The 27,204-nt window shown below is 40.4% G+C and overlaps 3 protein-coding genes across 4 annotated transcripts in view; 2 read left to right on the top strand and 1 right to left on the bottom strand.

Annotated features, from left to right (window-relative positions):
* The window catches only part of hnrnpl (heterogeneous nuclear ribonucleoprotein L), a 38,125-nt gene extending 31,815 nt beyond the window's left edge, over positions 1–6,310 (top strand). Inside the window, exons 7-14 of one of the 2 annotated variants that reach the window (XM_078172152.1) lie at positions 1,707–1,742; positions 2,021–2,089; positions 2,185–2,435; positions 4,498–4,619; positions 4,731–4,932; positions 5,008–5,065; positions 5,362–5,457; positions 5,610–6,310. In XM_078172152.1, coding sequence (XP_078028278.1) covers positions 1,707–1,742; positions 2,021–2,089; positions 2,185–2,435; positions 4,498–4,619; positions 4,731–4,932; positions 5,008–5,065; positions 5,362–5,457; positions 5,610–5,668 — 893 coding nt within the window. In that variant the 3' untranslated portion in view covers positions 5,669–6,310. The remainder of the gene's footprint in view (positions 1–1,706; positions 1,743–2,020; positions 2,090–2,184; positions 2,436–4,497; positions 4,620–4,730; positions 4,933–5,007; positions 5,066–5,361; positions 5,458–5,609) is intronic. The other variant, XM_078172153.1, reaches the window with a different exon arrangement.
* Positions 6,311–7,958: 1,648 nt separating this feature from the next.
* On the top strand, positions 7,959–13,720 carry LOC117265380 (interferon regulatory factor 2-binding protein 1-like). Its single transcript, XM_033639836.2, has 2 exons — positions 7,959–10,016; positions 12,812–13,720. The coding sequence occupies exon 1, from the start codon at positions 8,210–8,212 to the stop codon at positions 9,989–9,991; it is 1,782 nt and encodes a 593-aa protein (XP_033495727.1). The 5' UTR covers positions 7,959–8,209; the 3' UTR covers positions 9,992–10,016; positions 12,812–13,720.
* micu2 (mitochondrial calcium uptake 2) lies at positions 12,196–26,532 on the bottom strand. Its single transcript, XM_033639850.2, has 12 exons — positions 26,223–26,532; positions 25,077–25,206; positions 24,085–24,116; positions 23,902–23,977; positions 21,839–21,886; positions 21,409–21,491; positions 20,614–20,667; positions 20,409–20,506; positions 18,528–18,699; positions 18,337–18,445; positions 18,088–18,245; positions 12,196–14,322 (listed from the first exon to the last, which is right to left on the bottom strand). Exons 1-12 carry the CDS (start codon positions 26,415–26,417, stop codon positions 14,221–14,223), a joined length of 1,257 nt encoding a protein of 418 aa, XP_033495741.1. The 5' UTR covers positions 26,418–26,532; the 3' UTR covers positions 12,196–14,220.
* Positions 26,533–27,204: the final 672 nt, after the last annotated feature.

Here is a 27,204-nt window from a genome sequence, read left to right as displayed (position 1 = left end):
CAAAGCAATGCCAACGGATGAGGAAAGTCTTTGCTGCTCAGACTGGGAATTGGCGATGCCTGCACTTGAGAATCTGGACATCAGTACTGACGAGACTGCTGTTCTTTAGAGACCATGGATCACCAATCACCCTGAGCGCGCGCACACGTGAACGTGGAGCACAGAGAAGCAGTTAGAGCTACAGGCTACAGTGAGGCTAAAAACAGAGTTCATATGACGTTTTTCGAAACAACTTTTTATGTCGGGGCTACAGCACACTTGGATCACTACGGATGAGCAGTATGGAGATACTTTGTGGATTCAATTTTGTGTTCTTGGACGTTAGTCTGGGGCACCGTCTACCATTAGGTATGCTAGCCGCTGCCCCCGCCAATCTCCGCAAGGGATGTGAGGACTCTAAAACTTCACCAGGGCCTCCATCGGCATATGGGTGAGTAGATAATGGCTGAATTTTCATTTTTGGGTGCACTATCCCTTTAATGCACGGTAGAGTGCCGTTTTGTTTTTGTTTTTGTTTTGTTTTGTTTTTTGTTTTGTTTTTTTTTTTCAAAATATTCGAACCTTAGTTTCCAACTTCAAATATTATAAGCTGCAATATAATATAATAATTTTTTTACAATAATTCGAATTGTTTTCGAATAGCGAAGTTCGTTCTGACAGCCCTAGTAAGAGCAGACTTCATGAATCCCACGTAGGATTATCTCATTACAAGACTTTTCCATTGACAGCATGGCCGCACTGAATCAAACTATGCCACATCGTTTTGAGTTTCCTTTGTCAGTTTACCATGCTGAGCTGCACTGTGCCCGAGATGGACCATCTCTGGAGTCGGGCCAGAAGCACACCCAGCAGCTCCAAACAGGTAGCTGTGACATCTTTCTGACCACAGCCATTGCCCTGCTGTATGATGGAAAAACACTTGCAAAATAAAGCGGGACTTAAGCTATGGATCAGCCTGATGCTTTTAAATGTCATCACTCAAGACAAGCCCGTTACCAGTTTAAGACACACCTTCAAGCTGGTAGCCCTGTTGTAATGGGGACCCAAATTCCTGCCATGCTGGGCTGAATATAAGAGAAAAATAAAACATTTATGCATGAGGTCCAGTATTCAGAACTAGATACAAACATTTCTTGAAATATAAATAAGATACATTAAATGCAGTTTTTATTAATTATTTGCTATAATTTTGTTGCTTATTAGCTAAACCTGAAAAAGTTGCCATTACAAAATGGATGGCTGCTGAAGCAGAGAATTCACCTTGTGTTTTGTAAAATGGAGCACTTGGGAGAGCCTTTTCTTTTCGTTTCTTTTTTTAACAGCAAAAATTGAGTAAAATTAAAGAAAATGTCAGTACTTAGTTTTTTGATGATGACTTTTAAGTTAGTCTGCATTTTGGGTGTAACTCCCTCCATTCCACCATGTAATCTAATCAGTGCTTGATGTCAGTTCACTTCTGATGTTTTACCTCTGTTGTGTCCTGCTTTGTAACAATTGTATAGTTCTAATAGTTTTCAATAAAACATACTTAGAGTGCAGGTGCTTTTCATAGCACTGATGCATACTTCTTCTCTCTCATCTTCTACCTGAATGTTTGTCTTCCATATAAATGCCTAGGATGTAAAAGGATGTTCATACAATGTTGCCAAATTTATAGTTTTAAATGTTTATTTGGATTTGACATGTGTATATGTGTACCTGCACAGATGCTGATGGTGAAGGCAATTGGAACAATTCACAAGGTGTGTGTGTGTTTATACTAGGATGGCTGATACAGGAGGTATTTTAAAAAAATATTTGAAAGCTATTTTCCAAAATCACTGCAAAAAAATCTCCATTATGTCACGTATTAGATTAGCAAAATAGAGCCTGCAGACTTTTTTTTTTTTTAACATTTAAGATGTCAGGCCCTTTTGTTGCATGTCAGTCACAACCTTATCCCATAGTACATTGTAGGTAAGGTACTTTTTTGATACTTTAAGCAAGGAGGCTGTTTGATAGGCAACTTTTATCATTTTAGATCCCAATGCCAATCCCAACAAACGCCAGAGGCAGCCTGCTCTTCTGGGAGACCACCCACCGGATTATGGTAGCTATCCAATAAAGAAATTGCTCTGACATTTAGAAGAATTGAACACATTCCAATACTGTATCTGTACCACATATGTTTTTTCTCTATTTAAGGTGGCCCTCAAGGAGGTTATCATGGCTACAATGACGACAGCTACGGCCCCCCTCCTCCGCACCGCATGGGGCCTGGTATGGGCGGGCGTGGTCGTGGTAGCCAACGCTATGGCCCTGGTTATGGACCACCACCCCCCGAGTACGGTCCTCATGCTGACTCCCCAGTTCTTATGGTTTATGGCCTTGAGCCCTCTAAGATCAACGCCGACAAGGTCTTCAACATTTTCTGCCTTTATGGCAATGTAGAGAGGGTGAGTGAAATGATGCTAACAGAAAAAAGTCAAATTTAATACATTAGTTTTTATTGATGATGATTAATGAAGTTGAAATAACAAATCATACTGCTCATTGAAGTGATAAGCAAAGGTAGTGTAAGCTAGTGCTTACAACAGTTCACCAGGAACAAATGTTTCCTGTTGAACTGCAACAATTAGTTGGTTGACAGAAAAATAATCTGCAACTTTTTGGATGATTGATTAATCCTTCAAGTCAGTTTTAAAGCAAAAATGTAAAATATTAGTAAATGATAAGCAAATTGAATATCTTTAGACCTCAGTATTAGCCTGTTAGATAAAAGAGGCAAATTTAAGACATCACTGTGGCCTCTGAGGAGTTGGGAAAGCCCTTTTATACCTCCACACTGGCAATAGACGTGGCTGGAGGCATTATTTTTTTCACGTCTTCCGTCCATCCCATTCTGGTGAATGCGATATTTCAAGAATTACCTGAGGGAATTTTCTCAAATTCAGCACAAACTTTCACTTGGACTCAACAATGAACTGATTAGATTTTGTTGGTCAAAGGTCAAGGCTACTCTGACCTTGTGTCCATCCCATTCTCAAGAGCGTATTATCTCAACGCCTGGAGCGAATTTTATCACATTTGGCACAAACATCCACTTGAACTCAGGAATGAACACATGAGAATTGTGTGGTTGAAAGTCAAAGGCTTAGGTCAGTGTGACCTCTCCAAACATGTTTTAGGCCAAAACTCAAGAATTCATTTGCTAAATAAGACAAAATTTACACAAATGTCTGATAGGATAAAACAATGAGGTGATGATATTTTATATCCAAAATGTCAAAGGTCACCTTGACTGTGGCATCATTATGTTCTGCAAAAACACTTCTCTGGCCATTATTCAATATCATATCTCAGGAACAGATGGGGAGACATTTGGTCAGATACTGAATTGGTGACACTAATTTTGGGTGCCCACCTTGAAACTGTGCTGATTGTATAGATCTTCTGTGCTGCAGGGGGAAGATGTGTGTGAAGCATCCATGTTTTAGAATGTGAAGCTTCTTTGCAGCTATGGCAAGCCTGTAATGGCGACAATGTTGCGTTTCTGTCCTGTTCCTCAGGCAGTCCACCACCTGCTCATTGGTTTTGCTGATATTAAGCTTTGTTGCACCATGTGAAGAAGCTCGCTATCAATCTTCTGTACTCCCCTGTAGAGATAGACTCTAAGTCAAGACAGCATGTTTTTTAAACGGGAATTATACATGTCAATATGATGATAACTTCTGTTTGCCAAAAAATACACTGAATACTTTTTTTTCCCAATTCCTTCAGTCTTTACTACATGTGAGTCTGGACAGTCATAGCTTTAAACTGCAACTTGACTGGTTGGTGGAAGGTGATCCAAGTTTTCACTATTTGTAACATGTCATGGACTAATTCATTAATGAATCAAACTAACTGACAGATGAATTGGTAATGACATTAAAGGGATAGTGCACCCAAAAATGAAAATTCAGCCATTATCTACTCACCCATATGCTGATGGAGGGCCTGGTGAAGTTTTAGAGTCCTCACATCCCTTGCGGAGATCGACGGGGGGAATGGGCAGCACACCTAATGTCCAAGAACACAAAATTGAATCCACAAAGTATCTCCATACTGCTCATCCGTAGTGATCCAAGTGTGCTGCAGCCGCGACATAAAAAGTTGTTTCGAAAAACGTCATATGAACTCTGTTTTTAGCCTCACTGTAGCCTGTAGCTCTGACTGCTTCTTTGTGCTCCGCATTCACGTGTGCGCGAGACCAGCGAAAGCATGAGCTTTGCTCATCCGTGTTTACATCACGTGACACGTGCACCGTCTGCCATTAGGTGTGCTATCCGCTCCGCCCGCCGATCTCCGCAAGGGATGTGAGTACTCTAAAACTTCACCAGGGCCTCCCTCGGCGTATAGTTGAGTAGATAATGGCTGAATTTTCATTTTTGGGTGCACTATCCCTTTAATGTTGATTTACAGCAATAGTTTCATGCACTCGTTTCTGTGAGTCAACTGGATATTTTCTTTCTTCAGATTAAGTTCATGAAGAGTAAGCCTGGAGCAGCTATGGTGGAGATGGGAGACTGTTATTCTGTGGACAGGGCCATCACTCACCTCAACAATAATTTCCTGTTTGGACAGAAACTCAATGTTTGGTAAGAGCAGTTCAAACCATTACAAAACATTAGCATAGACTATTAAAGAAAGATTCAGAGTGCAGAGCTAGATATAGAGATGTAAGACCTCTGGCCCTCTTTCCTTGGCAGTGTGTCCAAGCAGCAGGCTATTGTGCCAGGACAGTGCTATCAGTTAGAGGATAATACTAGCAGCTTCAAAGATTTCCACGGATCCCGAAACAACCGCTTCACCTCCCCAGAGCAGGCAGCCAAGAACCGTATTCAGCATCCCAGCAATGTCCTACACTTCTTTAATGCACAGCCTGACATCTCCGTAGAGATCTTCAATCAGGTAAGAAAAGCCACCAGCATTCTGTAAAGTAGCGTTTCCACACATCACCACCTCACACCTTCACTTTAATTCCAGGTCTGTGATGAACTGGGAATTAAGAGCCCCACAAGTGTGAAACTTTTCACTGGAAAGAGTAAGTAATACAAGTTTCAGCCTGGGTACAGGGTACTGTTAGAGTGTAGCAAACCCCACCTCTTCCTCTAAATGCTAATGCTAAACTTGAGTTAAAATTACATTACATACAGCACATCCCAGCAGGTTTGGGACATTGCTGTTTTAGCTGTGCTGCAGCTGTTAGGTAACTTCTTCAGGGACGTTAGTGAGCGATCTTGAAAACTATGTACATTAGTATTTAGGTCGATGTATGAACACACAGTTGAGTGTTATCTATTATGGTTATCTAACCAATCTTCTTGTGTGGAACAAAAGGTGAGCGAAGTTCGTCTGGCCTTCTGGAGTGGGAATCCATCAACGATGCCATGGAAGCCCTAGCTCTGATGAACCATTACCAGATGAAAAACCCTAGTAAGTTCTCACCTTGTTACACTAAAGTACCAACATGTTTTTAACTGCTGGCTGTGGGAGTTTAGAATATGTTGGACGTTTTTTAAGCCTTCATATTGTCTTTACCATCTTGAAAATGTATGAATTATCTTTTTCTGTCTTTGCTCTTCTAGGCGGACCTTACCCGTACACACTGAAGCTGTGTTTCTCAACCACACACCATGCCAACTAAATACTCTCCACTCAACCCATTTTTAATGTTTTGTTTCTCCTCATAGAGTATACTGCAGTTCTGTTGTCATGTCCCATTAAAATGTTCAATCAGTATTGACTACAATTAAGACTAACATGCTGTAGGACATGTTACTTTAACTATGATTTATTATACCTTAACTATGTTTTTCAATCAGTTGTTAATTTTGTACTTTCACAACACTAGATTTGAATAACCCCTCACTACCCTAAAATAACAGTTCAGTGTGAACCTCAGTTTTTGTTTTTTAAATCAAGTAAACAGTAACCATAGTGTGAACACTGCTATAACCAGTGGTCACATGGTCAGATGGTTTGTATTATATCTTTCATCATTTCTCCACTCTCTTTACAGGGAAGCATAAATACATTGATTCACAGGTTCTTGCAAAGAGAAGCAGCTGTAGTTTTCTGGATGTAAAAAGTCACACTGACATCTCTGTACTGAAATGGTTAGGGTGCCTTCCATATGTTGATACCTGGACTACAGAACACTATCACTGTAAAGATGAAAGGATGGAAGACAAGAAGGAGATGGTTATCTGCTAGAGGAGTGCTCATTCACTGTCAAGATTTCGATGTCAAGTTGTCACTTTTTTAGTAAATAATACTGTGAAAATTACCTTGGCTGGAATTACTCACTTAACTAAAATCTCTTTGTGTCAGTTTCCACATTATATGCATGAGGTAAATTGGATTGGGCCACCACATATACATCGGTTATGAAGCGTAATCTGTAGTGATTACATTTACTCAGACCTACACAGCATTATTTTTAGTATTACAGTTTGTATTCATAACCACTGGATAAAGTAGGGATGCATGATATTGGATTTTTTGCCGATATCTAATATGTAACAACTCATTTGACCGATAACCGATACAGACATATCCACATCCACTTTTTTCCCCACCTAAATTAAGTGACCATCAAGTCTCTTCTATAATGGAATTAACATCATATTATGCTTGCATACTCTTATCATGATGGCCCACCAGCAGATGGAGACATGAAATGCAATCTTTTCAGTTTCATTTTATTTTGTAATGTTCATTCATAGTGCAAATGAGAAAAAGAACGTTTGCCAATTCTGGTTGTTAATTTTAAAGCTGATACTGGCCGATATCAATGACGTACAGATATTTTCAGCATTTTGGCCGATTCCAGTATTTCGTTTTAAAGACAATACCAGGCGATACTGATGTTGTGCCAATACTATCATGAATCCCTAAGATAAAGTAGTTTTAAAAAATTAGTAATTGCCCTAAATTGACCTTTGTAATTATATATTTAGCCGCACATCCAAAATACATCACTGGAGACTTTTTAAAAAATCATTTATTGTTCAAATAACCTTGGCCCACACGTTGCTATTGTTCTGATTATTTGTTGGCTGCATGCATACATTTGTGGTGTCCTTTAAATTAATCTAACAGTTTACTCAAAAATTAGCTGTATGGTGCAGACAAAATGATCGTAGGCCTAAAACAATTTGTAAAAGACCCTGAGGGATCATTCTTTCACCTTAACACAAGTAGTTTGACATAAAAATAAAATAAAATAACATCTGAACTCCAGGTAGTAGATGAGCCTTTAGCTGCATCAAGTGGCCTTCATCAGCAGATGATCTGTCTGCTGATGAAGGCCATGAGATGCACCTAAAAGCATCAGAAGGGTCTATTAAGTGGCCTTTTTTGTTTGGTTGTTACAGCCATGGTCTTATGTGGTCATATTCTAAACCCCAAATTCATTTTTATTGGGTGTCATCTTTTCTTTTGGACTTAAAAGTGGACATTCCATCAAGACCAGGACGGACAGACGTGCAATGGATGTACAGAACAGATCAACATAATAAATTTACAGTAATCTATATGACAAAATGATACATTAAGAGAGGGAGGGACAGACAGTAATGATAATAGCTTACAACAACATTCATTTCTGTAATAATATTATAATAACCGTAATTGTGGTAGCTTATGTTGTTCGTAAAATATTAACATATGATGTGCATGTGACAATAATAGATGGAAAACCATCTTCCTACTATCGTTACCTTATAATTTTGACGAAGCTAAGCACCCAGTGTGATAAAGTAACCACGGTAAGCTGACATAAAGTGTTATAAAAAATCACAACCGTTACAGAAACCGTGGTTATTTGCATTACAACACCTATTTTTTTTTGTTCTCTACTATTAGAAAGAAGAAAAAGGGTAGCGTCGGAAAAAACTACACCTCCCATAGTGCCTTGAGCCTAAGTCGCGTAGGTGTTTCCGGTGTCTTGTAACATTTTACTTCCTTTCGCACAGACCGACACGAAGAAATCGAGAAAGAATACGTCTCTAACTTTTAAATGTTGTCGTCAACAGTCGCATTTTGAGCTGATTTTTCTCGTGGTTTTCATCGTTAAACGCGCGGAATGTGGCGAGTGGTGTCCGAGAATTGAAGTATAGTTGAAAACCGTAGATCTGAACGTGTAGGCCTTCGAAGAAAGTTTGGTCGAGGGCCTGTAAACAACATGTCCTCCGCCTCGCAGTCTTCCTCTAGACGGCAATGGTGCTACCTTTGCGATCTGCCCAAGATGCCCTGGGCCATGCTGTGGGAGTTCAGCGAGGCTGTGTGCCGCGGATGTGTCAACTATGATGGGGCTGACAGAATAGAACTGCTCATTGAAACTGCCAGGCAACTGAAGAGCACGCACGGAGTTTTAGACGGCAGGTCCCCCGGTCCACAGCAGGGCAAACCCAGCTCGGCTGGGCCCCTGGAAGCAGGGCGGCAGCATGGAGAGCGTATAGAAAGGGGGAGGGGTGAGTATGGGGTGTCTTCTCGACTTCCCAATGGCCTGCACAGAGCTGAAGATGTGGCCTTGTCAGAGGGCAGCAGACAGAGCCCAAATACCCGTCGGGCGATAGTTGGGGCAGTTCCTAGTCTTCATGGCACCATATCCCATGCCTTGATAGCTCAGGGATTAGTAGCAGCCCCTCATGGGCTCTTGACCCCCTTATCAGGCTCCAGAGGTGGGGCCACACCAATTGCAGTCTCTGCTGGCCCTATAATGGGTGAAGCTGGCAGAAGACAGGCTGTGTCCCTGGGTGTGGGAGCCAGCACCTCAGCTCTGGTGGGTATAGATCCTGCAGTGTGGAGGAACAATGAAGTGATGGCAGAACTGAGTGAGGTGTCTCGTAGCAGGGGTGAGGGCTGGCCAAACCGTCCCAAAGCTGTTCGGGATGTGCTTGTAGCTCTTAGCAGCTGCATCCCCTTTAATGTGCGCTTCAGGAAAGACCATAACCTGATGGGTCGCGTTGTGGCCTTTGATGCCAGTACAACTCCAGAGTTTGAGCTGAAGGTGTTTGCGGAGTATCCTCCTGGCTCTGGAATGATCTTCTCAGGAGTCCCAGACCTGGTCAGGCAGATGTTCCGTGATTCTGCCAAAGATGCAGGTAAAGCGGTGAACTCTGGGCTACGCTATGTGGAATATGAAAAGCGGCAGGGCACAGGAGACTGGCGTGGCCTGTCTGAGCTGTTGAATGACGGTGTGCGCATGTTTAAAGAGCCCCCAATTCCAGAGGTTCTGCCACAGCCAGATGCAGGGTTGCCCATGGTAGCTGTTGGACGCCCTGTACCAGCAAAGAGCACAACTCGGCGCCGCAAGGCATCTCCAGGCTCTGAGAATGGAGAGAGCGAAGGAAGGTCTGATCACCCGGTGAGAGAGCCCTGGCCCCGAGGTGCATACTCAGGCATGGAGCCTCTTCCTGGCATGGCTGCTCCTCAAGAGGGCCCACCCCGTTTACATAGCCAGCCCTCACCCATCTCAGCGCTCATGGGAGTTGCAGACAGCCTGAGCTCCAGCCAGATGGCCAGAGATAGCCCCAGCATGTCCACAGCGCACTCCTCCTCAGCCGGGCACCCCACCAGCAGCAGCCCCTCCACTGCCTCCACCTCAGTCTCTCAAGCAGCCATGGGGCAGGGTTTAAGTGTGGCGGGGCAGAGCAGCAACACCAGTGCAGGGGAGTCTACGAGCAGTACCCAGGGCACTCCGCTTTGCTGCACCCTCTGCCGAGAGCGCTTGGAAGACACTCATTTCGTCCAGTGTCCCTCTGTCACGCACCACAAGTTCTGTTTCCCTTGTACCAGAGGATTCATCCGCAGCCAAGGTCAAGGTGGGGAGGTGTACTGCCCCAGTGGAGAACGCTGTCCCCTGGCTGGATCCTCTGTGCCTTGGGCCTTCATGCAGGGAGAGATCTCAACCATTCTGGCTGGAGACGGAGATGTGACAGTAAAAAAGGAGAGTGACCCTTGACGTCTCCATCCTGTTGTGGTGAATGGTAAGATGATGGGTAAACAGTCTTTTTGTACTTCATGATCAAGCATCTTTCTTTTACCAACATAGTTTTCTAGAGCGAGATTGTTAGGGTTCTCTAATCAGCCTTAACATTAACAGTTATTAAACAGAATTAATCAAAACTAACCTGAAGTCCCTAGTGAGATGGATTTTAAGAAAATTAGAGTTGCAGTTGAGAAACACAGTGACAGTGTTTTTCAGGTTTTTGATACAGTTTTATGTTTTTAGCTGCGACTCTGCTTGGCTTAAACTGACAGTAGTAGAACTGATTTGTAAATCAGGTCTTAAGTTTTCAGGCGATTTTTATTCCTCACGCTCTCTTATATCAGCATTAATAATTTAAAGGATGTTATCTCCAAATGAGATAACACAAAGGTGAAGAAAGCCTTGACTCCTAATCAGTCTTTTGGATATGGAGATTGATGAGTCTCTTATTGTGTGAAAAGATCAACAATTAGTTTGTTAAAGTGTAACCTGTAAATATAAAACAAATATAAATTAGTAAATATAAAACAGTGTCCACAAATACAGAATAAAATTTGTAAACCTCAAAAAATGATTTTGCTAATATAAAACACAGCTTCAAAAACACACATATGGAGATCGATTAGTCTTTATATTATCTGCATGAGCAGATCGACAGTCTGTGGAAATGTGTAATCTGTAAATCTAAAACACTAAAAAAAGTGTTCTAAAGTAAAAAATATTTAGAAAATATAAAACATCTTTACATATACAAACAAATTCAAACCATTAAAGAAAAAGACTGCATAAAATGCAAATCTGCAAGCGTAGAATTGAGATTCACAAATATGTGTTTGAAATGTTTTAATGTTAGGATGATATTCACAAATGTTTTTCAGTTATCTATAAATCAAGAACATGTATTCACAGATTTTTTTTTATTTGTGGAATTTGTTTATTTGCAGGTCTGCTTAATATTTGCAAAACAATTTCTTATTTTATAGATTTTTTTTTGTATTTGTGGATGTGTTTTATATTTAAAGATTACACATTAACACACAGGTTGACAATCTGTTCACACAGATAATTTTGACACATCTATCTCCATATTAGTATTATACAAACTACACTGTGTCCTGCACAGGCTCCTGTAGGCTAAATGTGTCCTGGTGGCAGCACACTGTTGGATAAAAGAGTCTCAATGTCATATATGATTAATTGTTTAAGCTTTTTGTATTTTGTGCTAATTGAAGTTCTTCAGCATATACACACTGGAAATGCAACTCGCATGAAAGAAATGCTTTCCCCACCTTACCCTTGTGTCTGCAGTGCAGAGTAAAACAGACTACAGTGGAACACTGCATTGATGTCTCACATATGAACAGAATACTGTCATTTCTCCTGTGCAGTGTGTAAATCTGCTATCAACACATTACACTATGTTACTTTCTATATGAGAGAATCCATGGGTTGTTCATGACCGGCCCTGTCAGTATGCAGACATAAAACAAGGGTGTAGTCATGGTGTCAAGACAGACCTCAGTACTGTGATGTTTATGTAGAGGTCAGACTGAGGCAGGGAAGCTGTCCAGTTGCTTTGAAAATGAAAACAAATAATACAAAATGTCACAGGGTAAAAGAAACAAAACCGTTTCATTGTCACCATCTTCCAGCTCTCTCCCACTGTTCATCCTGTGTATCCGCCTCACATGTTCTCAACTTTGAACTCTCTGCTTCCTACAGTGTCCTCAACTAACCACTGGACTTCATGTCCCTGATACACTGTACACTTCCCTGATATTAGACCTTTGGTTTCTGCAGGGTTCACCGAAGTCAGTGCAAGACTTTTAGGAATTTATCAACAATTACGTCACATTTTTGTAATTCCCAGCTGTGTATAACACTCATTTTTAGTAATATATAAGTAATCAATTAACGTGACCTGGACACAAATGAGTGGCAGATTTTTATTTTTATTTATTTATTTTGCTAAAATGTATCCCATTTACGTGGATGAGCTTCCTTGCTACTGTGGCTAGCAGCAGTGTTTGCAGCAGGTCTGATTGGGGTTGCAGCAGTATGAGTTTTTCGTGGTATGATAGCCATCTCAGAAAATATTGTGGTTTTATGGTATCATGGTATTACAGAATTATTATCAGGTAAAATGATCCGCTAAAGAATGAAAATAGGGATTATTGTTGGTTGAACAAACATTTTATTACAGTAATTTAAGGTTGAAACCCATTTTTGTAAATGGAAGTGTGCAAAAGTCTCCCTTTTGAGAATAACTAAAATAAAGCTGAAATTCTCCATCCATTGGCTTTTTTTAAATATATGGTAGAGAAGCAAATGTACACGGTATGATAACTCGCAATCTTAGTATCACCGTATATCCTAAAATCTGTACACTGCAGCAACCCTAAGTGTGATGGTGCTGACTGAAACTCCACATAAAGGATTGATTAGCCTTCTCGGTGCGCAATCCACTGTAGCACCAGTCTGTTGTAGCTTATAGATGCAAAATGTCTCCTGTTAGCCCACAACCCCATACAGAAAAATGTATAACTAATGTTTCTGTCTAAAGCAATCAAGAAAACATATTCAAGACCTTTTGTAAATTAAATTTAAGATTTTTTTAATACCTTCTAAGCCCTTTTTTTGAGGGAACATAATTTGTTGCTTATTAAGACTCCAACCAGTCCCACCCTAAAAATGATCCCTGCTCCATTAGGAAAGAAAGCTGCCCACTGTTACCCTACTGTTGGTTTTCAAATGTTCCCAAATCCTTACACATATTTTCTTCTTTTTCCACAGTGGATCAAACACTTTGAAAGCACTTCCCTATTATCTCAAGCAGAGGTCCACTTTGGCTGCAGTTCATCATGTGCCTCTGAGAACAGCAGAACTCTGAAGCCCAGGAGAACAGCTACACACACACACACACACACACACACACAGTTAACTAAAGACTCACTCTAAGAGGAGGGACATGTTCGCCGGTTTGGGCTCGGTTCACCTGTGAAGGCTGGGCTGCCACATCACAATTGAATGTTGAGTCCTGACCAAATGTCTCTCTCCTCAGTCCTTTGCAGCAGAGGCCTCTCATCAGGCCTCAATTTCAAAGCCCAGGATAGAAAGCACATCCTCATTTTAAGAATGACAATCTGTTTTGTCTTTCATTTGTGTTTTTGTTATGTGTTGCATACTGTCCTATACAGATGGATGACCGCAAAATTGACATATGGTCTGACAGAATGATGTAATCCTTCAAAAAACAAATGAATGTTAAAAATGTGGCAAAACCATTGGGTCCTTAAAGCCAAGGTTTGCAAAAATGTAATCCCACAATATGTCCTTTAGGTATTCTTCTTCTATTGTATGTCAAAAATGTGAATTTACTTTCAATATGGCTATGTAATTTCTATTTTTGATACAATACAAATTTATATGTATTTGTTTATAGTGATAAGAAGACCAAAGATGGCTTCCTGCTCAATGTAATTTTATTGTATTGTAGCTATGTATGCTGTGTTCACTGATAACCTTGGCATAAGTCACTAATTTGTTCAGCTATCACAGAGGTAAGCTTGTTTTGTCTATTTACTTTATGAATTCTATGTATGGTAAGATAATTAGCACCACAATGTTCAATGGTTAACCCACATACTCGTGATCTTTACAGATCAATTCTACAATAAATTACAAAATAGTTATTAGTCAGCACATTGTTGAGACTTTGCCATTTTCTTGGAAAACTTTATGTGATAAATTTGAACAGAAATTGAAAATCCCACAGCAGTATATAAGCCCTTGAAAATACATCAATACTCAATCAGCATCTGTCCCTCAAACCACAATCAACCAGTTTTTTAAACACACTGCTTGTAGATTGTGTGTAGAGTGCAAAAGTAAAAGTGATTGGCTGTTTCAAATATAAAATCAATGACTTGATCAAGCATAAAGGCCAGAAAACTGCACCAAACAATAAAAAGATAATGTAATAATTATCACCACACCCAGACCACAGTTCTTAAGCTGATGGCAGACAATAGATTGTCAATCTGTAAACATATCATTTATACATGATAGTGGTGTAAATCCTTTTTTCTTAACATGTGGTTATATTTCTAATCTTGTTCACACCAGTTATTTCATGATACAACACCAAAGTGAGCAGTGGTATTAGTGATGGTCTGTCAGACATGCCCTGGAACATCAGTGGTTCAGATGGGGCACCCGGTGTCCCGCAGGGCCTCCTTGGCTCCCTTCAGGGTCTCTCGCTTCACACACTTCCAGTACCCTGAGAAGCCATTCTGATGCTGCACCTGAGGGGCAGAACACAGTTTATCACATCTGACAGCACTGAGAATAGTCTATATATCTACTGATTAACAAACACAGCAGGATTTTTATCCATGCAAACTGTCTGTTATGCCAAAAGGAAAGTGACATAACTGTGGACTATTGATATGACATGAATGAAAAGTCGATTTTAGTCTGTGCAACCAAAGGGAGAAGAATTAGGGTATTTGAGAGCATGTTATGATCAATGCACAAACACCACAAAAGATCCATCTTAGAAATTAGTGTCTACAATTTTTAATGCCTCCGCTCCAGCGATAGCCATGGCCCCAGGCATTACGTTTTCAGGTTGTCTGTCTGTCTGTCCATCCATCCCATTCTTGTCAATATGATATCTCAAGAAGGCCTTGAGGAAATTTCTTAAAATTTGGCACAGCTGTCTACTTTGACTCACAGATAAACTGATCAGAAGATCAGAACTATTCATGACGAAAATTTAACACAAATGTCTAATACGATAAAATTGATATAGTGATGACATTTCATAGTCAAAAGGTCAAAGGTCAACTTCACTGTGACATCATAATGTTCTACAATGTTCTGGCCATTACTCAACATCATATCTCAGGAACAGAAGGAGAGACATATGGTCAGATACTGAATTGGTGACACTAATATGGGATGTCTCCCTTGAAACTGCTGCTGTGTAGATCCTCTGCTGTCGGGGAAGCTGTGTGTGTGTGTGAAACATCCATGTTTTCACAGACATGGGTGTGAACTGTTAAGGAAAATAGACTGGTGCACAGAGGCATTCAACCTCAAAGCAGTAATTGTATTTTTTCTCTAATTTGATCAACAGTTGATTTGATGACTTCACCTAAATGACACATTAGAGCAGGGATACTTGAGTTGCTTTGCCTGGGTGCCTCTTTTACAAAATGACAGGTGGCCAGGGACCAGTCACAAAAGCCCCACACAGGTCAGGTGTACACAGGACTGTTTCTAGGACTTTAAGACATTCAAGGCTTAGCCCAACCCTCTGTCGGGGGTCAGGGGGATCATCAAGCTCAATTGGGATGCTTTTTATGCACCCCGGCACCTTACTGACATTAGAAGTGCAAAAAAAATAAATAAAAAACTTCCCATTTAAATCAACTTATTTTAATTGTGAAATAGAAAGTGGTTGCAGAGGAGGTATCCCACACCCTGCTAGTATAGAATCAATGCATTTGAGGAATAGTTCAGCATTTAGGGGAATATGGTTACTCACTTTCTGGCTGAGAGTTACAGATTCAACAAACAAAGATATGTTTTATTTAGTAAGCTGTAGAGATGGTGGTAGGCAGACAGAGCCAGGCAAGCTGTTTCCCTGTTACTAATCTATACTAAGCTAACCAACTGTTTCATATTCAGTGTACGGACATGAGTGGAAAGATCTGAATGTCTAAGGCTCGGGCCACATTGCATGTTTATTGTGAAAACCTTTTTTTTTTTTTTTCCCTCCCAATTTTTTCCCAGTGACACGTGCAGTTCTCAGCAAAAGTAGACAGTGAAAATGTTTTTTTGATGATCATATTGAGATTATACCAATTTTCACGCCTGTTTCAATGGCTAGATCTCTCACAGGCATGACGAAATATAAATACTTAGGTTTTGCTCAACCTTTCCTATTGACCGTGTTGTTGACAATCCAGTCACTTGCACGGCTCCTTAAATAAGCGGAGTATCTGCAATTAATTGTGGAAACACAGTAGCTCTGCAGCAGCGCCGCAGATATAGTGCTCTGTGTGAACACCGCAAGTATGCAAGCCACAGCAGTTCAGCAAGGTAGCTGTCAGGCACTCCTCATGCAGGCATTGTGGCCCGGGCCTAATTCTCCGCAATAAAGCAAGTGAGCTAATTTTCCAGAATGTCAAACTATTCCTTTAAGATGGACACTTTAGCAGACATATTTACAGCTCTCTCCCTCTCTCTCTCTATATCTATCTATATCTATCTATCTATCTATCTATCTATCTATCTATCTATATATATATATACATACATACATACAGTACAGGCCAAAAGTTTGGACACACCTTCTCATTCAATGCGTTTTCTTTATTTTCATGACTATTTACATTGTAGATTCTCACTGAAGGCATCAAAACTATGAATGAACACATGTGGAGTTATGTACTTAACAAAAAAAGGTGAAATAACTGAAAACATGTTTTATATTCTAGTTTCTTCAAAATAGCCACCCTTTGCTCTGATTACTGCTTTGCACACTCTTGGCATTCTCTCCATGAGCTTCAAGAGGTAGTCACCTGAAATGGTTTCCACTTCACAGGTGTGCCTTATCAGGGTTAATTAGTGGAATTTCTTGCTTTATCAATGGGGTTGGGACCATCAGTTGTGTTGGGCAGAAGTCAGGTTAATACACAGCCGACAGCCCTATTGGACAACTGTTAAAATTCATATTATGGCAAGAACCAATCAGCTAACTAAAGAAAAACGAGTGGCCATCATTACTTTAAGAAATGAAGGTCAGTCAGTCCGGAAAATTGCAAAAACTTTAAATGTGTCCCCAAGTGGAGTCGCAAAAACCATCAAGCGCTACAACGAAACTGGCACACATGAGGACCGACCCAGGAAAGGAAGACCAAGAGTCACCTCTGCTTCTGAGGATAAGTTCATCCGAGTCACCAGCCTCAGAAATGGCAAGTTAACAGCAGCTCAGATCAGAGACCAGATGAATGCCACACAGAGTTCTAGCAGCAGACCCATCTCTAGAACAACTGTTAAGAGGAGACTGCGCCAATCAGGCCTTCATGGTCAAATAGCTGCTAGGAAACCACTGCTAAGGAGAGGCAACAAGCAGAAGAGATTTGTTTGGGCCAAGAAACACAAGGAATGGACATTAGACCAGTGGAAATCTGTGCTTTGGTCTGATGAGTCCAAATTTGAGATCTTTGGTTCCAACCGCCGTGTCTTTGTGAGACGCAGAAAAGGTGAACGGATGGATTCCACATGCCTGGTTCCCACTGTGAAGCATGGAGGAGGAGGTGTGATGGTGCGGGGGTGTTTTGCTGGTGACACTGTTGGGGATTTATTCAAAATTGAAGGCACACTGAACCAGCATGGCTACCACAGCATCCTGCAGCGACATGCCATCCCATCCGGTTTGCGTTTAGTTGGACGATCATTTATTTTTCAACAGGACAATGACCCCAAACACACCTCCAGGCTGTGTAAGGGCTATTTGACCAAGAAGGAGAGTGATGGAGTGCTGCAGCAGATGACCTGGCCTCCACAGTCACCGGACCTGAACCCAATCCAGATGGTTTGGGGTGAGCTGGACCGCAGAGTGAAGGCAAAGGGGCCAACAAGTGCTAAACACCTCTGGGAACTCCTTCAAGACTGTTGGAAAACCATTTCAGGTGACTACCTCTTGAAGTTCATCGAGAGAATGCCAAGAGCAAAGCAGTAATCAGAGCAAAGGGTGGCTGTTTTTAAGAAACTAGAATATAAAACATGTTTTCAGTTATTTCACCTTTTTTTGTTAAGTACATAACTCCATGTTATCATTCATAGTTTTGATGCCTTCAGTGAGAATCTACAATGTAAATAGTCATGAAAATAAAGAAAACGCATTGAATGAGAAGGTGTGTCCAAACTTTTGGCCTGTACTGTATGTGTGTATATATATATATATATATATATATATATATATATACACATGTATGTATGTATGTGTGTGTGTGTGTGTGTGTGTGTGTGTATGTATAAAAGATGGACAGACTCACCTTAAGACCACGCAGTACTCGGTCTTTCATCACACCCATGAATTCCTTATGGCTCAGGCAGTTGTCTCCATCCATATCAAAGAGTTTAAATACAGTATCAAGCACATTCTCAGACAGATCATGGCCTGTGGCGATCCTCACAGCTCGTTTGAACTGGGCTGCAATGAGAGAGAGGAAAAACATGGGTGATCTATTGAATATAGTATTTGGAGAAAACCATCCATATTGTCATCAACAGAAAGGTGTTACCCATTCCAACGGGACGGTTGGCTTCAGTGACCAGTTTCATTGAAAAGGCAAAGTCCTCCAGATTGTTGGTGAAGAGACAGAAGGCTTTGAACTCATCAAATGTGATACTCTGCAAGACAACATTTCAGTTCACTTTAAAGCTACACTCAATGATGTTTTCACAGCATTGCTGTAAGGTAAACTCCTTAAACCTGGCCAGCAGGGATCCTCTTTCTCATGTTCTCCCAGTAGATTTCATTGTCTTCTTCGTTGGTGTAGTGTAAGAGCCACTCTGCAAAGTCTTCTCTTCGCATGGTGTCCATACCTCTGGAGAACTGCAGGAACTCCATCTCCTGGACTTCAGCCTGCAGGTCCTCCATGAACCTGAAGAACAGGAAGTGTTTACTGCAAATCTGATGCCTTACAAACCACGAATCCTGCCGTGGTGTGTGAGATAAAACAATAAGGTTATTTATACAGCGCATTTCAGCAAAGAGCGCTCAGCGTAAAAAAGCAAAAGCATCAAGACTAAGTGCAAAAGAAACACAGAATAATAGGGGATACCACCTGGCAACTTAAGAGCGGCCTAACAAAGACATCTGAAAATAAATCCATTCTTTATGATGAAATCCTTTTTTTTCTATAAATTTAGATCATGTAGTCTAATGTCTGACCTCACAGTCAATTCTTCATTCATATAAAAAAATGATTGAGTGTTCTTTACTTCATCACTTTTCTGTTTCTGTTCTGTATGGACTACAGATTTTGTTTTTGTTTAAGACACCCAACCATTTTCACTACTGTAACACACACTCAGTAACATTACAGCATCTTGACAATAAACAAAATAAATTGCATTTTTTCAGTACGGCCATACATTCAATGTGTATTACAGTGACGGTGACGTCATTAGCACCTGTGTTGTGATGCTGCTCACAAAGGTGATGTTGTTAAAATAAGGAGAGTTGTGTTGCAGACAAATCATTATCATTAAGTGATCGCATGGTTAGTAATAAGCATTGTAAGTTGTGTTGATATGAGGTGTCTGTAGTCTGAGGACTAAACCTAATTTCTGCACCTAGTATGTAAAGATAATTAAGAGAATTAAGAATTAAGAATTAAGATTCTTGTGAAAAGTGAACCCAAAGGAATTGTAAATTATTGTAATACAAAAGTTTATTCAGTGGCAGTGATGACAGCAACTGACAGAACTTTACCCAAGAAAAAAAAGAGCAGGGTTTGGTGCTGAAAATATTTACAAAGGTTTAATACAAGACTTCTGTTGATTTCATCACCAGATACAATTTTCTCCTCATATTTATGTGGGATTAAATTAGCCTAAGTAGCTGTAATACTTTTATATACAATATGTACATTAAGTTCACTATTTTAAAAATAAACATAATATCAGCAAGTTATGCAGAATTCAGGGGACAGAGCTGACCTCCACACCTAAAATGTAGACTTAAACCCCTTTTCCACCAAAACTAGCATTTGAACAAAAGTTTTTTAAACACAGGATAACCCATTAAAAATGAGCTATAGACTTATTTCCCATAGCTATGAGACAAGAGTCATGTAAACACTTTTCTGTTTTGTGTTGTTTTTTCACTGGTTTGTCACATTTGATGTCATGGGCAGACCAGAAAATAGGTTAGTAAAAAGTAGAAAGCAGCATGGAGGCCAGAGGAAAAAGTTAAGGTGGTTACTTCTGTTAAATATCACTTACTTACTTAGTCTCTCTTTCAAACTTGGTGTGAATTGGAATTATGTTCAAGTGCTGCTTGGATGGGGACAGACGGTATTTTGTGACAGCCTGTCATTGCATCTAACTGTTAAAATTAGCGTGCTCACCCAAGTGTTGCATTTCCATCACTGCTGGGCCAGAGCTGATAAATAACCCTGACCACTGCAGAATCATTTTACCCTGGTGTGAATGCCAATTGTGAACCTTTGCCATTACAGACAAAAGCCAGATGTTAGCAGGTGTTAGTGGGGTTTTTTGTGCAGTGGGAAAGGGGCTTTACACACTGTGATGTAATGATCACTGTCAGCAGCAGGGGAGTGTGTGACTACAGAGGACAATTCCTTACCTGCGGAACTCCTGATACTGCAACTTGTTTTCTCCTCTTTTCCCAAAGAAGTAGGCCTGCAGAGTTGTGTTCACACTTTCCCCTTCTTCCACTGGTTTCTGTAAACATTCACCAAGTGTACAATACTGTCGTAAATTATCACTACTAAAAGTAAACGCACAGACATTACACTAAGCTCTCCTTTTAAAGGACTGTGAATACCCACCTCTGTGCTGTCTATGGGAACTCTGGTTTTACTTTTTCCAATGATTTTCTTCAGCTTCAGAAGAAAAAGAAATTCCAAAAAATGTTAACATTTAACCAGAGAAATTCAGAATGATCTTCTGCAATTGCCTTTACTGACTGTCAACATGTGAACATCCCTCTCCTCTGAACTACAACAAGAAATGAACAAAAAGGGGAAAATTCAAACCAGAGCTATAACCCTCAGCTAAGTCACACACACAACAGACACTGGAGCAGATGACAATCCACACAGCTCTTCTCTCTTATTAAATGCTTTAGTGTTGTGCAACAAGTCACGACATGAAAAGACAACACAAGGTGCACAGCGTGCCAACATGCAGTCTACGAGCCTGGGCCTGATCTAGACTAAACACACAAAAGTCTTCTCTCATCATCACAGAGGACAAGTCTGCTAGGTACAGGAAATGTCAAATGATTTAAAATGATCGACTAAAGTGAGGGGCTGACTCAGGGTGCAGAGATGCAAACACATGACAGATGAACTGACTAGTAGAGGAGCTAACAATGCAGCTCTCCCTCACCTTCACATGGTGCCATGGTCCATACTTACAACTGTGGCAGCATCAGTACTCGAGGCAGCATTAAAGGTGGCAATATTTTTAAATTTAAATGCACAAACAACAGAAATACAATTCTCTGTGCAATGTGTCCTCTTATGATTACAGTACTTACATATGAAACTATCTGTTATGTTCGTTATTGCTACAACAATATTCAAGTATCAAAAAATCCTGATATATTTATCAGATCTTACCTTCAAAAATTCCCTTTGGTCCACATGCTCATTTCCGTCAACATCAAGCATTTTGAAAGCTATATGAAATCCTGTACGCGGCTCTGCAACAGTAATGCACTGTCAGTTATCTGAACTCTATCTGAATACTACAGAAAACCTCACATGACTCAATGCTCTAGGTTAGTAGGGCAAAGTAGCATTTCTCAATACAGCCTGGAAAACAGTGTGTAAAAATAAAACATAAATCAGGTCAACAGCAGCTCCGCTAAAATGTGCAGGTGTGCGAAGCTTGGACAGAAGTGACTATGTAAAAAGCAGGATTTTTACAGAAGAGAATAAAATGCAAAGTCACAAGATAACAGGCAAATTCATTCAGCACAACATCACTAAGAGTGAGGAAAGATCTTGTCAGGCCCACTGGGTCATGCAGGTTAGTTAATCTACTCACTGGTCAGGATAGTCAGCAGGAACAGATACTCTGTGTAGGATATCAAACCTACAAAATAAATATAAATGTACGATTATAAAATGTATGATTTTATTTAGGAAACAGGATTACCAAACAAATACACTGACTGACTTTGAAAACAAATATAATGCAAAGATAGGCGGTTTGATCCCCAGCTCCTCCAGTCTGCATATCTTGCCTTGGGCAAGATACTGAACCCCAAATTGCTCCTGATGATGCTTCCATCAGTGTGTGTGAGTGTGTTAAGAATGTGTGTGTGAAAGTGACGTGTAATGTAAAAAGCACTTTGAGTGGTCCGATGACTAGAAAGGAGCTATACAGATTCAAATCCATTCAGCATTTACCGCAGTTACAAGGTGACCCAAGATTAGTGTCACCAATTCAGTATCTGACCAAATGTCTCCCCTTCTGTTCCTGAGTTATGACGCTGAGTGATAGATAGAAAAGTCTTTTATGCAGAATATTATGATGTCACAGTGAAGTTGACCTTTGACTTTTTGGATATAAAGCATCATCACTTAATTATTTTATCCTATAAGAATTTTTGTCATAATTGGTGTGTAAAGTCTTGAGTTATGGCCAAAAATATGTTTTATGAGTTCACAGTGACCTTGAGATTAGTCCACCAAATACTAATCAGTTCATCCTTGAGCAGACGTTTGTGCCAGATTTGAGGAAAAGTCTCTCAAGGCCTTCTTGAGATATTGCGTTCATAAGAACAAGATGGATGCAAGGTTACAGTGACCTTGACCTTTGACTGCCAAAATCTGATCAGTTCATTTATGAGTCCAAGTGGACGTTTGTACCAAAGTTGAAGAAATTCCCTCAAGGTGTTTTTGAGATATCTCGTTCCCAAGAATGGGAAGTCGGATGGATGGATGGCTGTATGCAGCCATCCATCCATCCGTCCCGTTCTCATGAACATTATGGACAGACGGAGGGCCTGACAACCTGAAAACCCATAAACATAATACCTCTGGCCACAGCTGTTGTTAGGCAGAGGCGTAAAAAATAAAAAAAAACAACGGGAAAGAGGATCCATCCAAGAGACGGTCACTCAAAAATCAGTGGAGACACATTTTGATAACAAGTGTGAACTGGAGTCAGTAACAACTGAATCTAGACACACATTAAGCAGATCAGCATATCAGATTAGCTATGCACAATATTGTTTTTCTGTCAATATCCAATATGCCAATATATAACAACTTATTTGACCAATAACTTATTACTGTTGATGACATATCCACTTTTTTCCCCACCTAATTTTAGTGATCATCAAATCTAATCATCAAGATAAAAAATCAAAAATTTTGCTTGGGTTCGGCCCTCTTGACATGCTGCTGTGTTGTGCTATGGCCTATTCAAGTGCTGGAATTTGTAATTTACGTGACAACGCCTGAACGCAACACAGGCTCCGCTCCAATTGAGTGTGTTTACAGTGCTGTGCTGCTGTGCAGCGTGTTTGACTGTGCGTTACAGCAGCCTTTTAATGGTCATTTATACACTGCCCATGACAATAACTATGTCAGGTAACAAACTGCGTCAGCCTCGGGCCGGGTTCGGACTTAAAAATCAGAACGTCTGTCGGGTTCAGGCCAGGCTTGGCTATAATTGTCTCGGACTCAGGTCAGATTCAGTCAGGAAAATGCAGCCCGAGCCGTGCTCTAATGTGCTCACCTGTGTGCGCATCCAGATGTCTGTGTGTGCGCAACACAGAGAGCAGAGGAGAATTGTAACCATGCGACCACGTAGAGACAGAAATTACATGCCATCATGTAAATAAGATAAATAACACAAGGCTATTTAGTTTGTTTAATAAAAGGACAAGATATAGACCTGTTCTATAAGAAAGGTAACCTTAAATGACTTCTGTTGTGATCTGGCGGTATATAGAAAATAAAATTAATTAAAATTAACTTGACCATCAAGGGAGGGGGGCACCCCCACCCCCCTAATATAATGGTAGGGGAAACATTGCCTATATTGGATCTAAAATTCCTGTGTGTTAATGCTGCTCTGTTAACAGAATGAAGACTTACCATTGTCCCCAATGCTTCTGAAGAGTTCATTTCCAGGCTTAGCTTTCGAGGCAGCCACCAACATTTTGTTAACTTCCTGCAAAGACAGCAATAAGAAACAGCTAACACCACAAACTGATCACTATGTTCTAAATGTGCAGTTTGAAACTAACTTATTTACACAATGTGATAATGTAAGCATACTTGGGTTGTTAAAATTCTCTTCTGCAGCTTTCCTGCATAAGAAGAAAGAGAAAAGATTTGTTAATAAGACAACAAAAAATGTAATACATAAAAGCAGAAGGCCAGCATTACATGGGATTTTTCTCATGCATCTTGGCTATGTACATTTGAATGTCTGCAGGGTTGGTTGCAGGGTTTTCATCACTTGCATTCACTGAAAAGCTGCATTTTTTTGCAAGTACAGAGGGTTCATGCACAGTCTTTGCAACTGTTACTTCCTATGATCTGCAAATAATGTAAATAGCAATACACAACCTACAGCTTGTGACACAGACTGTGGGAAAACATTCATGATGTTTTTTAGGGCCAACAGTATGAATTATTCTTGCCATATTTTCAGAAATGTTTTCTATATACAAAGTTCTTACATGTATCTTAAGGTCTAATGTTCCAATGTGGCCCAGGCCTTGAGCTACAACTACACACACATTCTCCCTTTTTCTTTTACAGTTCCAGTCGATTCAGTACATTTAAAATAAACCCTATAATGACAAATGTTTCTCCGACATTTCTTTTATGTCTTTTTTTGTTGCTGTCACAGTACCACTTATCTATGGTGCATTGTGAATAAAGTGGATGTATAGCTGCAACACTCCCACTGTTAATATTAGTTTGACTTTGTCACTATGGAGCCTCTTTTATACTTGAAAAGACAGATGCAGTTCCCCTGTTGTCTTACTATTATTACGTTCTGCTTTGGTCTCTCATAGTCCTCTGGCCCTGTATATGTGGAACAGGTGGAAATGAAAGGAAAGAACAACTAATAGTGTCTGAGTAAAGTGAGCAAGGAGCAAGGAGCCTTGTGAATAGCTTCAATGCTCCTGAACATAGAAAGTAAAAGTCTCTGCAACTGTACTGGAGGGATGAACAAACTTCTTCAACTAGACTAGTCTAAGAATGTCAACTGTCAGTAGATGGAAAGCATAAACTAAGTGGACATCAGTGCAGCTTACGGTCAACATTCTCCAGCATCACAGAGAACAGGAAGTCTCTTGGGGTCATATAGGGCTCCTGCTCGTAGACCACTGAGGCAAACTGGTTGAAACGAATCTTTCTGGCAGACAGCTGGGGAGCTGCAGCTTCCTGAAACAGCATAAGTGACAGAGCTAAGGGACTGTTTGTTTCTTTTGAGGGGGGAGGGAGTGGTGAAAAAGGGGGGAGGCATTTCAAATATTTTTTAAGCACTGGGGAGGGACTTGTGTTTTTTCTTTTGGTTTAGGGGAGGGGCATACACATTTTACAGTCAATTTTCAAAGAAAACTTTTTCTTTAAAAATCACCAAAACTACACTCTTTATCATAGCCAAAAACTGTAAAAATTGAAATTATCTTTTAATTTCAAAATTTCTGACGGTCCTTTACCACATCATGTAAGCCAAATGCTTCTGTCAGTAAAACAAACATAATCAAATCTGATCTTTTTTAAAAAAAAAAAAAAAAAATCAAAATCACTTTATTCTACATGTTTCATTTAAATTGCACGAAAAAAAAACTGCTTACACAAGCTTACCAGTATGATCAACAAAAGTGAAAACAAAGGGTGTTTCCAGGAATTTATCTTCAACTTTTAAATTTCAACTGTCAAAGGTTAAGTTTTAAAAATCTTAAAATGAGAAAATCATGGTAGGGGGAGGGTCATACATGTTTCGCCAGTCACTCAGGGAGGCTCATGGAAAAATATCTGTAGCTTTGGGGAGGGTAAAAAAAAAAAACCCAAAAAAAAAACAAACTCATACCCCAGTCAACTCCCTCGTCTGACAAGTAGAGAGCAGTCCCTAAATACCACTGTAAACTATGGAACCATGTGAGTAACGCTACTCACTGTTGACCGTTTAAATAGCAAACAGCATGTCACTGTATATGATGTGTCGGTGAGTGACGGTTAACCTAAGTTGTTGATACAGACTCTTGGCTGACTAGTTACGTTCTTTCTGTAAACAGGAATGTGTGTATCGTTGATACTTGTGTTTAGCAGCATATTACTCTTACACAGACAGACGGGTAACATACAGTGGCCACATGTCTGTTTGCGGACAGTGTGGACGACAGAAACTTTTATTATTTTTAAATAATAAAAGGCGTTATTAGGCGTGTACTCACTTTAGGTTCTTCGGCATGAACGGCAAAGGGAAGAGACCTGTTGTTAGCATGATGCTGGTAACAGATAACCCCAGTTCCAATGACACAACCCAAAATACCGGGTCCAACAGCACGGCTCAATGCCAAACTTTTCAGTGACCGAGGATTCCTCAAAACATTCCTTAAGACGGCGGCGACCCTTCCCAAGCTGGACATTTTAAGGAGGCTAGCTCGCTAGCTGGATATATCAACTCCAAGGCTTCCGTAGTTGCGTACTAAAGCGAGAAAGTAGGCTTGTTCGATATGTACTCCGCCTCGCCTGAAAAGAAGTGGAGAGCAGGCGGCTGCAGCAGGGGGCGGTGCCAAAAAGCTGCGGTGACGTCGGACAGTTTGACGACCGTTTCCAGCTGCAGCCCTCAGTCCATACGGGTGACAAGTGACAGAAACACAGATCTTGACCGATATGATGTCGATTTGTTAAAAATGTTATCAGACCCATATATCAGTTTGTTGTCAGTCTCCAGTTTTGTTAATTATGATAGATTGAGTTATTAGGCTCGTTCGAGATGAGCAGGCCTGCGCACAATTTGGTTCATAGGCGTTTCTCAATACTCAAGTTCAGCAGTTGGGACTTGGCAAGTTCGGACTTGGCAAGTCCGCGCGAGAGTCCGGACTTCCCAAGAACGGGAGGCTGGGAGTACACTCATTTCTGCTTTTGGAACAGCAGCGAACTTGATGATGTCACCACCTCCGCTCGCCTTGGCTGTTGTACTGTGTTGTATACATGCATTTAGAATAAAACAATATAAATACAGCCCAGCCCTGCGTCTTTTCATAGACATTGTAAGAAATTAATGTGTATATGTTTTTAACGTTTCAACATATATAACTGACACACCAAAACATATAAATAGCCAAAATAGTTTCGTAAAATATCTTACAAAACCTTTTCCTCGCAGTTTGATCATATTTAATCTATAGCCTATCCAATTCCCCGCGGGGG

The sequence above is a fragment of the Epinephelus lanceolatus genome, chromosome 11 (genome assembly GCF_041903045.1).
Source record: "Epinephelus lanceolatus isolate andai-2023 chromosome 11, ASM4190304v1, whole genome shotgun sequence".
Classification (NCBI taxonomy): domain Eukaryota; kingdom Metazoa; phylum Chordata; class Actinopteri; order Perciformes; family Serranidae; genus Epinephelus; species Epinephelus lanceolatus.
This window is presented reverse-complemented; position numbering and strand designations above follow the sequence as displayed.